We start from the raw sequence: 13,068 nt of genomic DNA on the forward strand, positions 1-13,068 counted from the left end.
GAATGCCTGCAACGTTATGCAGCCCAGCGTGATGCCCAGGAACTCGGTCGATGTAGAGGGGCCCTTTGTTTAGTTTTCCAAACTCTTGGAACGCGGACTTCTGTGAGGTGAGACCTGTGTGGTGGAGATGAGATCAATGAATCAGGAAGTCATCCAGGAGGTCAACAAAGTGAGGGATATGGTAATTGTTCAGTAGGCTCCAGCATAGAGGTTCTGCCAGTCAATCAAATAATCTGAGCCTGAAAGGGATTACCTTAAAAAGATGGCTACATCTGCTTTTGCTTCAGAGTGAAATGGCAGGGTTCACAGTGAAAATCTGTCACTGGGAATGAGACTGGTGATGCTGTGGCTGCTGTGGAAGATAGAGAGGTCTAAGCTTTTTCCAGAATATTTGCAGGAGGTGACAAGAAGGGTCACCTGATGTAAAAGTTTGAGAACAGTGGGTGATCAAAAGGGACAATGATAAATCCATTTTTCAGTTCTTTAGCCAACAAGATGTTGACTGCTTTGAGGTCTTTGGTCACCTATTAGAGGTTATTGGAGGAGATGGAAGGTGTTGAAATGAGTCCTGGGTGGAAGCTGAAAGTGAACCCCTTAATGAGAAAAACAAGGAAGGAGAGGTTGGGGTTGTGGGCTGGGGCTTTACTCAAGGCTGGGACATTGACTGTGGTGGACACAGAACTGGATAGTCATGGTATGGTGAGGTTATGGGGACAGGCTGGGTATGCATGTCTGCCTCAGCAGAATGAGCAAACATACAATATTGGGCAAACATTGGTGCACTGAGCAGCCTGTTGTTGTAGAAGGAAGTGCCTGTATTTTCTCTTGAAACTACAAGAGGGAGGAGTGGAGGAGGAGTAGAAGATAGCAAAGATGGCATCCTAGTGTTTGATAAAAGGGAGAAAGCAGAAAAAAAATGGAAGAAGTACCACCTGCGGGGGAGAACAAACAAACAAACAAACTGGAGGTGTGGAAGAGACACTGAATCATCTGCTTGGGGAGGGAGTGTTAGTAATGGAGGTCATAGAACTGGGTTGTGCAGATCTTGTGAACTGGCCTTGTTGTTGGAATGAGAGAATGGAATATTTGGCTCTCTGAGCACTTGTTGGAGACCAGCTAACAACCAGTCAACCATGTGAATAGTAGGAGCCTGGGCCTGCATAGGAATGTGAGATCGGGAACACGAGGGACGTGACAGTGCATGTCTCAGTTCTCCATGAAAACAGCTGGAGGAGGTGCTGGAACTGGAAAAATGAGCAGGTAGAGAAGGAGGTGGAAGCAGGTGGAGGACATTGGATACATACGCAGAAGCCATGGCAAACTTTACATTTATTTACCTTTTATTGTTTCAGTAGATTTCTATAGTGGAAAAACCCCATGTATACCGCTCCTCCCCCTCCTCAGGCAGCAAGTTTGTGGTCTCCTTTTCTTCACCTTTGGAAGAATGATGGTCTCTAGCACAGGATTGGGATTTACAGCAGTATTCTGATACAATTACAAATTACCAGTTTAAAAATGCATTCAGTAACTTAATCCAAGTATCCCAATATTAAAGTAACATAACACAATTACTTTACATTACTTTTTGATGACCTCAATACCAAATATGGAAATAAAGACATGGGAAAAGAAATATCAATAAGATGGCTTTTACTGTATTCTGTAAGACAGAACAATGTAACATTAGGAAAATGGGGAAAGCAAAATTTTTTGTATTAAAAATGTGTCTTTGGCGGATGTATTTTTTTTTTAGAAAAACCTGCTTTTCATTAGGTAAATTCAGGCAGTGGTCTATAGACCTACAATGAAATTGACACCATAGTACACAGCAAAAAAATTACTCCTCCTTTTACAAGGCAAACAGGAAATGCTTTGTCTTAGTTTAATGCTTTCATTGAGAGCACTTTATTTTTTTTACGAGTCTACCTACTGAATTAAAAAAAACATTAAAGAAATGAAACAAACTCAGGCTTACCTATTACAAATTAAAGTATTGGACTACAGAATAGTATCTTTTACAAAGCAAACGTAAATTTTGCTTATTTTATAATGGAAAGAAATGCTCTGTTTTAGTATATAGGTTAAGAACATCCTAAGAGCACCCACAGTATTTTTTAACAGATCGAGTGGTTTATGATTGGGTTTATTAATTGTTTGTTCAGCCATTCCTTTCTTTATGTGCAAATAATGTGCGTTTAGATCAGTAGCGGTAATGTTAATTATGCACATTTAATTAGAATGTACTTTATTAAGTGTGCTATTCACACTTCACACTCAAATGCCTCCCTCGTGGTTATGGTTAGGATAAGGTTAGATTCAGCTTAGGAGAAACATCTCAATGAGCAATAAGATTTTGACACAAGTCAATTCAAGTCTATGTTTAGCTATACAGCACTTTAAAACAGCAGCATGTTGACCTAAGCACTTCACAAGTACAATAATACAATCAAAACAGCAGAAAACTGTGGAAAATAAAACAAAACGAGATGACAAACAATCACTAAATATAACAGAATATGTAGACTCCACTAGGAACCATAGGCCTAGGCCTAGGTTTTTAATAAAGATTCAAAATCTGAAAGGTTTGACTCAGATTTATAGGGAGTTCCAATGTGTAGGGGCTGCTATAGAAACAGCATGGTCACCCCAACAACATGGTTTAACTCTAGGGACCTCTGATAAGAAAAGGGTTGCAGATCTAAGGGCTCTAATAGGCCGATTCTTTTGAACAAAGAATAAAGTTGAGTTATCACATCAAATAATGTGCTGCTGTATTGTTTTCAATGTAATACAGGACACAGATGATTTACACATGACTAGTTTTAATTTTGATTTTACGTACAATCCCAACTTTTTCTGATGTAGGGTTGTACATTATGCCTACTGTAAATCAATAAAATGTATTACTCATTATTAGATTAGATTCAACTTTGTCATTACCCATGTAGTACAAGTACAAGGCAACAAAATACAGTTTAGCATCTAACCAGAAGTTCAATAACCGCAGTGAAGAGTGCGTAGTATCTACAGTATGAACAGTCAGAACTAATTTACCGATAGATGTGTACAGTTGATATTTACAGTAAAATATATAGGGTAATGTACAATATACAACAGACTATGGATTTAAATTACAAGTAATGGATAATGTACATTAAGCTTATAAAACACTAGTGCAATGGGATGGGGTCAAAGGTCAAGGTCAAAGTGTTTATTTGTCATAAGCACAGTTAGGAAATGTGTTTCCTGTACTATGAAATTCTTACTTTTCCGTCCACATGAATGCCACAAAATACAAATGAAATATAAAGTAGATAAATAAGTAAAACAAAATCTAAGGCACTTTAAGAAGCAAATGCAGAGATATAATAAAAAAATATAAGAATATAATAGAGAATGTATGCTGCATGGGAGTAGCATGTGCAGCAGTCAACAGTCAATGTGCAATTATGCATGTGCAAACTGAAAATGTAAACAGTACAGGTCGTCAGTACATGAAGTATTTCCTGGTAATAAACTCCTCAGCTGTTTAGGAGTCTGATGGCAGAGGGAAAGAAAGAGTTATTCAATCTAGAGGTCCTGCATTTCACACTTCTGAACCTCCGGCCTGTCAGGTTTGGCGGGTGAAGCTGCCAAATAGTGTTTGTAGTGAACTCAATTATATTGCCAGACGAACTGAGGTAGAGAATAGTCTTTTACTAGCAACACTCAAAACAACAGTACAAAGTCCAGGATCAAAATCAGGTCGATAATACAGTCCAAGGTCAGCGCCAGTAAACATCTACAGCCAGGAGATCCACAGATCAGGAAGGAGACATCAGAGGGTCAGTACACAGCAGGCAATCAGAATCTGGGGGGAATAAGGCAAACACGGTGGTCAACAGGAAATCCAGGGTCAGAACAAGATAATCAGGCAGAGAAAGAATGCTGGAAAGTCAGAGCTGGGGTCTAGAACAATCTGGCAACTTCCTGGTGTGGGGAAGTTTCCTATATGCTTGTGTAGCAGGTGTTGCCAATCTGGGTGGAGATGCAGGTGAAAACATCACCAGCTGATTAATGTAAAGAGTCAAAAACTGAGGTTAACCAAACAGGAAGTAATCTCAAAATAAAAGCCTGGGACCCTCAGGCCAGAGGGTGCGGAGGTGAACAGTCCATGCTGGGGGTGGGTAGGGTTTTTGAGGATGGAGGCAGCTTTCCTACACACCCTGCAGTGGTAAATGCTCTGCAGAGAGGGCAGTGGAGTCCTGGTGATCTTCTCCGCAGTCTTTACCACTCTCTGCAGGTGCTTGCGGTGCATAACAGTAGTGCTGCCGTACCAGACAGTGATGTAGCTGGTCAAGATGCTCTCAATGATGCAGCTGTAGAAGTTGCTGAGGATCCTGGATGACATGCCAAACCTTCTCAGCCTCCTCAGGAAGTACAGCCATCGTTGGGCCTTCTTGACCAGCTGTGTGGTGTTAAGTGTCCAAGTGAGGTCCTCACTGATGTGGACGCCCAGGTATTTGAAGCTGCTCACTCTCTCCACTTCGAGCCCCCAGATGAACAGTGGCTGAAGAGTTCTCCTCTCCTTCTTCATGTCCACTATCATCTCCTTTGTCTTGTCCATGTTGAGGGTGAGATTATTGTCCTCGCACCATGACACCAGACCAGTCACCTTCCTCCTGTAGGCTGCTTCATCCCCGCCAGTGATGCAACCTATCACTGCAGTGTCTGAGCGTGATGGTGGTTGTCATTGTTGTTGCTGTGGGAGCATGGGTTGTACCTCCGGTGGTATGAAACGATTAAATTCCCAGTGGCTTTGTGAGTTGGCGATATACATCAATACCTGTCTGTTGTATGTTAGCAGTGCATGACATTTGTGCACTGCAGAAAGGGTAAAAAACACACAAAAAAGAAGAAAACGAAGAAAAAGCCGGCATTCGAGAGTGGAACGCGCAAACACGTCTGCCTCGGGGAGTGCCTTCTTGCTAACAGATGGGATGAAACAATGCAGAATAAAAAGATAATAAGTTACATGAGTGAACAGTTCACTGGATGTAAATAGTGCAAAGATAAAGATGAATATACAAAATCTGCATATGAACAGTGTGCAAATGAATAACAGTATCCTGTGAGTAGAGTATGTGCAAATTAACAGATCACTTCAGTGTCAGAGGTAATAGAAGTGTATTGCATTAGTCCCGGGAACTGAATTTCAAGATTCAAGATTTTTATTTGCCATTTATGCATAAACAGACAGTCTAGGCATATAGGAATTATTGTGCAGTTCGCCTTTGGAGTCAAGTGAGGAGTCCAAAAGCCAGAAAGAACACTTATTCTTAAAATAGAAAAGTTACATAAGGGAAACAAAGTATTAAAACACAATACATAAAAATAGGGTAATAGTATTTCCCACAGTGAACTTCAAACATCACAATTAGTAATTGACATGGTGGAGTTGGATATGACATTATGCTTGGTGAGGTATTGAGGGGTTACTGCACATGTCTAGTAAGAGATTATTGCACATATATTCTCACATTTTCTGTGTGTTGTGTGTACAGTGTGTCCATAGCAGGCAGTTCAGTCCCAATTATCCTCTCTGCAGTCTTTATGACCCTTTGAAGAGCCTTCCTCTCTGCCTGTGTGGTGTTACCATACCAGACTGTGATACCCAGTGGCGGGCCGTCAGGGCCAGCAAGGCCTTCTCTGCTGGCCTAAACACTATTAGAAGCACTTACCTACATTTACAACTAAAATTCTAATATTTGTTCCATGAAATTGTATTAATTTATTCCCAACAGTCTGTTCTCTTCATTTCGTAGTATTTCTCTTGGCTGCACCGCTTCCAGTACGTGTATGTGGATGTTAGATTTTTTGTCCAATCAGATTTCAGCCTCTATGTGTTGCCATGTCAATCTAATCTGCCCAGGGCCTTCAGAATCAGAAGTGCTGGCCTAGAAAAGCTAGAAAAGGGCTTACGATGGAACTGAAACGCAGAGATCACAGTTGCGGTTGTAGTGTAGAGGTTTTGGAGTTGTCTTAACTGGGTTTCTTGCGTTAGTAAAAACGGTATTCACCCACAATACGTGAAATACCTCTCTCTTTGTAATGCTACACTTTATTATATTGCGTTTTTGTATAGCATTGATGGTTTCTATAATTGCGACGCACAGTGGTGGTATTAAGAGGTGAATTAAGTCGGGTAAATCACCACTGAAGGCTCAGGTACCAAATGCACGGCCCGCCACTGGTGATACCAGTGGTGAGGATGCTCTCTACCAGTCCTTTATAAGCCTGGGTGAGGGGGCGACGGTTCAACCCAGCTTTTTGTAGCTGCCTGATGAAGTATAGCTTTCTTCACTGTGGCAGCTGTGTTCAGTGACCAGATCAGGTTAGATGTCACCTGCAGGCCCAGAAACTTGTGGCTGTCAGCCCTCTTCACCTCAGTCCCTTTGATGGTCAGAGGCAGCAGAAGGGAGGGGTTCTTCCTGAAGTCCATTATTATTTCTTTTGTCTTGTTTATGTTGAGGATGAGGTCATTCTCCTCTCCATAAAAAAGAATGTCATTCACCAAGCCTCTGTAACCTGACTCATCTCCCCCCTTGATGAGGCCCAGAATGGTGGTGTCATCAGCATATTTAATGATGATGGTGTTGTCATGGTTAGAGACACAGTCGTGGGTGTACAGGGTGAAGAGTTTGGGGCTGAGACAGCAGCCCTGCAGTGAGCCTGTGCTGATGAGAAGGGGTGAGGTGTGTGTGGTTGTATAGAAGGAGGCAGTGGGGGGTCAAGAGGGGACAGAGTTCAGTAAAGAGACAGCTGTGGGGAAGAAGCTGAGTCTACTGGTTTTGGTTCAGAGGCTCCTGAAGCGCCTCCCAGAGGGCAGGAGGTCAAACAGTTTGTGAGCAGGGTGACATGAGTCCCTAACCCTCAATGGCTGGAAATGGAGTTCTTGTGATGCGTTGGGTAGTTTTCACCACCTGCTGCAACGCCTTGTGGTCGGAGACAGAGCAGTTTCCATACCAGACTGTGATATAGCTGGTCAGGATGCTCTCAATGGCAGAGTGGTAGAAGTTCACCAGAATGGTTTTCACCTGAAAACAGGTGGTTCTTCTTCATTGTCCTCAGGAAGAAGAGGCACTGGTCAGCCTTCTTAACCAGGCTACGGGTGCTGGTGGTCCAGGACAGATCCTCTGAGATGTGGGTGCCCAGGAATTTGAAGCTGACACATTCAACAACCATTCCGTTAATATGGATGGGGTTGTGTGTGCCTCCTTTCTCCCTCCTGTAGTCCACAATGGTCTTGCCAGTGTTCTCGCAGTCAGGTTGCAGGCAAAAGTGATGATGCTAGGATGCAAAAACCTTTCCCTGGGATGGACAAGCAATAATTTACTCTATAGTAACATTTTATCTAGATAATACATAGTTTTTCCATCTTTTGTCTTTGCTTTTGCCCTCCCTGTCACTGGGTGTAATTATCTTTTTAATCTTTAAGTAACTAGATTTACCACGGTTTCATATGTAGACAGACTTTGACACGCCATCCTCTCTCTTTCTGTCCCTCTCTTTTAATGCAAACCCATATTGCTTTTGTACTTGAATAGTATTGGTGCTATAGTTTCTCAAACTGATGTTGTGACTTGAATCACTGATTATAACAACAGTCAGACAGCTTAAGAGTTATCATTGTTCCATGAGCACAATCAGTATAGTAATAACAGTGACTTTATTTGTGTTATAAAGGTGGCAGCCAACACCTTGTCATCCCCCCAGCACACAGGGAACTACACACACACTCTGTCTTCTCCTCAACATGCCCCCAACTTCAACCTGCTGTCCCCCAGCCACCAGCCAAACTACGCCACCTATAAAGAGGGCTACAACGTTTACGGCATTGAGAGCGTCAAGATCTAACATGGGTAGGAGAGTGATGATTGATGGCTAAAACTTCCCTCATCACAGTCATAAACAATGTTTAGACAAATAGCTTTTAACTGGTATTAAAACAAAATCAAAAGCTGCATTCACATCGTGGTTGTAAAGAGCAGCTTCAGGAGTAAAATGCATTTTCACTGATGAAAGATTTACTTGTCAAAAACATTTTTTCTTTTACAAATTTGCTTCCTCTTTTCCTGTTGACCTATTTTCAACAGTTAAGCTACCACCAATGAAACAAACAGTGTTTCTTCTGTCTTCCAGCAGCTCAGACACAGATTTTCCTGGTAGGATGCTGATGTGAAACATCTCCAGGAAATGTTTGGTTTCAATGGTGTAACTTGACAGCTATTGACACTAGAATTAAGGGTAACACACACTGATGGTGTGTCATGTTTTCATGTGACGTGTCACATAATGCCTGTAACACACATCAGGGGCGGCATGAATTCAGTGCAGACTACCAAGATGGTTGAGTAGTTCAGTAGTTAGGTCTTTCTCTGAAAAGGTCTATTATCTACTCAATGCACAATGAGCCAACCCTATGTTTTATGTTAAAGGAAAACATTTAAGCAAGTGTCTATCAATATGATAACTAACAAAAAATAAGCAATAAAAGCTGTGTGGGTGCTTGTTAGATATTCTATGTACCGGTAAATATTCCATTGCTGGTTTACATATCAGCAGAGGGTGATGTCCAATCATACACCCCTATAAAGAGTAGCAGTCTATAACCACAGCTTGACCTCTGAACTGTCATTTTCATTTCCAAAAGTCTTATCATACTTGACAAACAATGTCAGTAACCCAGCTGCTACTCATACTGTGTGTCTTACTAGTAACAACAAAGCCCAGTATGACCGCAAAACACTGGAAGGCTTAGCTAGCTCCAAGGCAATCCTAAATGACAGAACAGATGGAAGACGATGGTACAGTGGCTGGGATGTACATTTTTAGAAAGTGAATACAGTTTAGATGGGTATCCTGACATGATGACGCTCGTCGACCTGCCACCAGTCTGTAGACTTGCATAGAAAATAATGGGTGCAGGTGTGTTGACGCGCATCACATGCCACCAGTGTGTGTTGCCTTTTACAGCCCCATGGTTGTATGCCTCCGTCAACCTGTCAAGTTGCAGCTTACATGCATGTCTGTACAAACTCTTATAGGTAATGAATAGGGGCATGGAAGTTCAGGTTAACTTTGTTGTTCTTCAAAACCATACACATTACACTGTATAGCAGAGTGAAATTATGTTTGCTCCTAGCTCCTTAGGGAATGTAAAAACAACAGTATTTATTTTTATAATAGATAAGAAAATGAATAAAATCACCATAAACAATAAACTATACATATTAACAGACAGGGAATCAGCAGGATGTGTGAGTAGACAGTACAGCCTTTTAGCATGGGTTGTTCCAAAAGCAGGTACAGTCAAAAATGGCAGTTAAGGTTGAAGGTTATGTTGATGTGGATGTGTACAAGGTTTTATAATGAGTCTGAGAGTCTGATTGCCTGCGGAATGAAGCTCTTGCAGCATCTTGCAGTTCTGCTTTGAAAGCAGCGTTATCACTTACCGAATGGCATTAGACTGATCAGGTTGAGTTGAAAGTTATCACTATATTGATGTATGCATGATTTTAGTAAATGATTTCCAGTGAGAAACATGCTTTCTTCACACATGGAGACTATTTTTACAGAGGAGAGCTTGTCACACCATGTAATGACAGTCACCTGCAGCATAATATCATCAAAACCAATTAGCTTGTGTTGGACCACCACAGGAACAGATCCTTCTCTTGGTCAAAGGTCAAGGTCACTGTGACTTCACATTTGTCCCAATCGTATGAACAGGATTTCCCAGGAGCACCTTGAGGAGATTTAATTTCAAATACCCCCACTTGGGTTCAAAGACTCTGTGATAAAGCTCTCCATCAGTCCTTTGTACTCCTGTGTAAAAATAGTCTCTAAGTGAAAACAACAGTTTCTCACTAGAAACTGTTCCCTAGACCCATGCATGTCAGTACAGTAGCTTACATTTTGCCAAAAAAAATACACTTAATATCATTTATTAAATTCCTTCAAAGTCTTCACTACATATATTATGAGTCTGGACAGACATGCATGCAAACTGCAATCTGCTTGGTTGGTATACAGCTGTGAGGTTGTACTTCTAGTTTATTAATGTTGGTATTACATGTAGTACTAATCAACAGTATAACCTGCTTTGAAATGAAAAACCAACAAACAAACATCTTAAACCATCCTTCTGAACACTATTGTTTCATCTAAATGGAATTTGGTTGTTTGTTTATTAACATCTCAACAATGAGACAGAAGTTGCCGTTTAGTTTGGCTGGCATTGCTAAGTGGTATGATTTACTGTATATTCAGGGCATGATGTGAATGCGGCAATGTACAGTAACAACATGGAGATCAAAGCAGGGTCTAGATTAGTATTGACTCAAAACTGTATATGACTGTATATGACTGTGAAAGTCCTTCACTTTATTCATTTATGACCCAACACTTAGCTCACCTCCTCTATCACTTTTCTCTCAGCTCACCTGACCTCCTTTCTCCTCTTTGCCACTCTGCCTACCCTGTTTATGCTTCTCTGTCCTCCTCTCCATCCCCATGTCTCTCCTCCCCTCCCCTCCTTGTCTTTTCACCTACTTCCACTTGTCCTTTATTATTTTTTACCCCAAACCTCATTCCCTGTTTCTGCTATTTGTTTCTTTCTGTCAGGCCAATCATCCTCTTCAACAGATTGACTCATTGGCCACTTGTTCCCATCTGTCATAATAGCAGCTTTTCCTCAGGCAGCCCCATGATTTTATTTAAATGATGGAATCATTTTAAGTTGCAGCATCATCAAACACTGGAAACCTTGAAAGACCTAATGTAAGTGTAATACCACTGTATTATAGTGGTAAATACCACAGTCCTTCAGTTGACTTACTCAGTACAACTGTGTGGTGACATATGTGAGGCCCACTCTGCATATACCTCACTCTGCTGATCTAGGTCAGATGGCTTAGAGCATCTCTCCAAATTTTTTGCATTTTGCTGGGTTGACCATATGGGACACTGTATGGGGTCAGGCGACTGGAGTTGGGAGTTAGACAGATTTTTGGCAGCACAGTTAGAGAAAATACAGGAGCAGAAAAGCTCTGTTCTGGCCCTTTGTTCTGTCCTCGTGCTACAAACTTACAAGGCAGTGTATCTGGTGAAGTGTTAAAAGGTGATCACGTGATCACACAAAGTGGCTAAAATGCGTGTTTGTTTCCCAGTGGTGCTTTCAGTTACAGTGCTTTTATATTCAGATCACAGCAGGCCAAATAAACCAAATAAGTTTTAAAAAATGTTAATTAACCAATCAAAACTAGCATAATTGTTTATTGGCTCACCAGAGGACAGCAGCCATGTCATGTTTTTTTACTGGAAGCAACAGGAGAATGGGACTCAAGTGCAGATACACAGGAAGACAGGAAGATTAAGTTCCAATATCAGGTTTCAGCTTATTTGTCATGCAGGTTAACACAGGGCCAGTGATGCAGTGAGAAGTGTTGGATGAGAAGACAGATCACCTTAGTAGTGCAACACTGTTTTAATAATAAAGCAGAGGACAGTCTTACTTAAAGTAAAGGTTAACAGAACCAAACAGGTAAAAACAGGAGGTGAAACCAAGAAGGGGTCGACAAAGAACAGGGTATACAATACCAAAACAAAGTCCAAAAACAAGCTGTCTAATCCAGGTACATAAAATCAAGAACGGACTAAACACTGGGGGAAATCAGGAATGGCTGGGATGCTAAAGCATCAAAACATGCTAGATGATCTGGCAGAGGACAAAGGATATACATGGGAGCTGATGAGGGAAAATGGCAGCAGATGGTGAGAGTGAGAGTCAGGACTGAGTAACAAGGGAATTAGAGGTGGTGAGAAAAGTTTGGTAACATCTGATGACTGGATGGGAAATGACAGATCCAGAAAAATAACAGATGCCTGTGGAAATAATGTAGTGAATTAACATAGAATGAACCAGAACACACAGGGCCGAGACAGGAACTGTGACAGCAGCCAGACTGTATACCTTGTGTGTTGTACAAGTGTTACAATTGTATATAAAGTGCAATCAGTTGTGTGTTGATGTGACCATTTGTTTGACTGTGTTGCCAGTGCAGTGAGGAGCAAAGCCCTGTTGGAGCAGTGGCTTTCCCTGGCTTGTAACAGCAAAGGATTTCCATTGCCTCACGATGTGAGGGCACACCTGCCGAGGGGAAAGGGCACCATTATGGGGGTGGCTAAAAGGTGTATCAGTGAGTGACAGTTGTGCAGCAGCCAGCTGTTCTCAGTTTGGTAGGCTCTGGTTTGCCTTATAGATAAAGCAGTTGCATGTTTCTGCTTGGTATACAAAGCCCCAGTGATCAGCGGATGCTCTGTGGGGCAAGTACAGCATGTCCCTTATTATACGTCTTTTACTGCGTGAGTCAACTGGAAGGCAATGAAATAATGACTAGAATTTTTATTTCCTGAAGGAAGGGAGTGAGGAGCACATGGGCTCACATACTGTATGTCAGCACAGGTCTTTAGTAAGGCCACACTAAGCATGATATCCTACACTATAGGTGGATCTCCAATTCGACTAAATGCATCAAAGTTTCCCCCCACTTGTGTCTTTTCTTTGCATCTTAGTCACACCAATGTAAGGTGCAAGGAAAAGATGCCAGTAGAGACTGTAAGGAAATGTTTTAATTGACATGAGATGTCCTTTCCTCCAATCCTTCATGTGAACCATCCAGTCACTATCTGATTTCCAATAAAGGGGTGTGTCAATCCATAACAGACTTTTGCAAAAGATACAGTACAGTTGTGTATCGTAAGTCATAGCTCCTCTAGGCATCCTTCTCAGAGCAGGCGTAAGACATTGGGGATATCCTTCATCATGGTGGACCAGAATGGCTTCAGGGTCAAGCGAGGATTGAGGACCAAGGAATAATAAAATAAGGGAACTGGGACTCACCTTATATGTATTATACCTTCCCTCCTTCAAGAAATAAAAGTTATAGTCATAACATTTTGTTTCTAAATCAAATTAATTTAGTGCAGCAAAAGCTCATTCAGTCATCAGATGTTATAGTAGCATCT

At 41.5% G+C, this 13,068-nt stretch overlaps 1 protein-coding gene across 5 annotated transcripts in view; it reads left to right on the plus strand.

Moving 5' to 3' along the window:
• LOC109975013 (glutamate receptor 2-like) overlaps positions 1–13,068 on the plus strand; it is a 122,479-nt gene that overhangs the window by 105,777 nt on the left and 3,634 nt on the right. For 3 of the 5 annotated variants that reach the window (XM_020625519.1, XM_020625518.1, XM_020625523.1), the window contains one exon: positions 7,726–7,901. The exons of the other annotated variants lie outside the window; for them this stretch is intronic. In XM_020625519.1, coding sequence (XP_020481175.1) covers positions 7,726–7,896 — 171 coding nt within the window. In that variant the 3' untranslated portion in view covers positions 7,897–7,901. The remainder of the gene's footprint in view (positions 1–7,725; positions 7,902–13,068) is intronic. 5 annotated transcript variants of the gene reach the window in all.

The sequence above is a fragment of the Monopterus albus genome, unplaced genomic scaffold (assembly GCF_001952655.1).
Source record: "Monopterus albus unplaced genomic scaffold, M_albus_1.0 scaffold356.1, whole genome shotgun sequence".
NCBI lineage: Eukaryota > Metazoa > Chordata > Actinopteri > Synbranchiformes > Synbranchidae > Monopterus > Monopterus albus.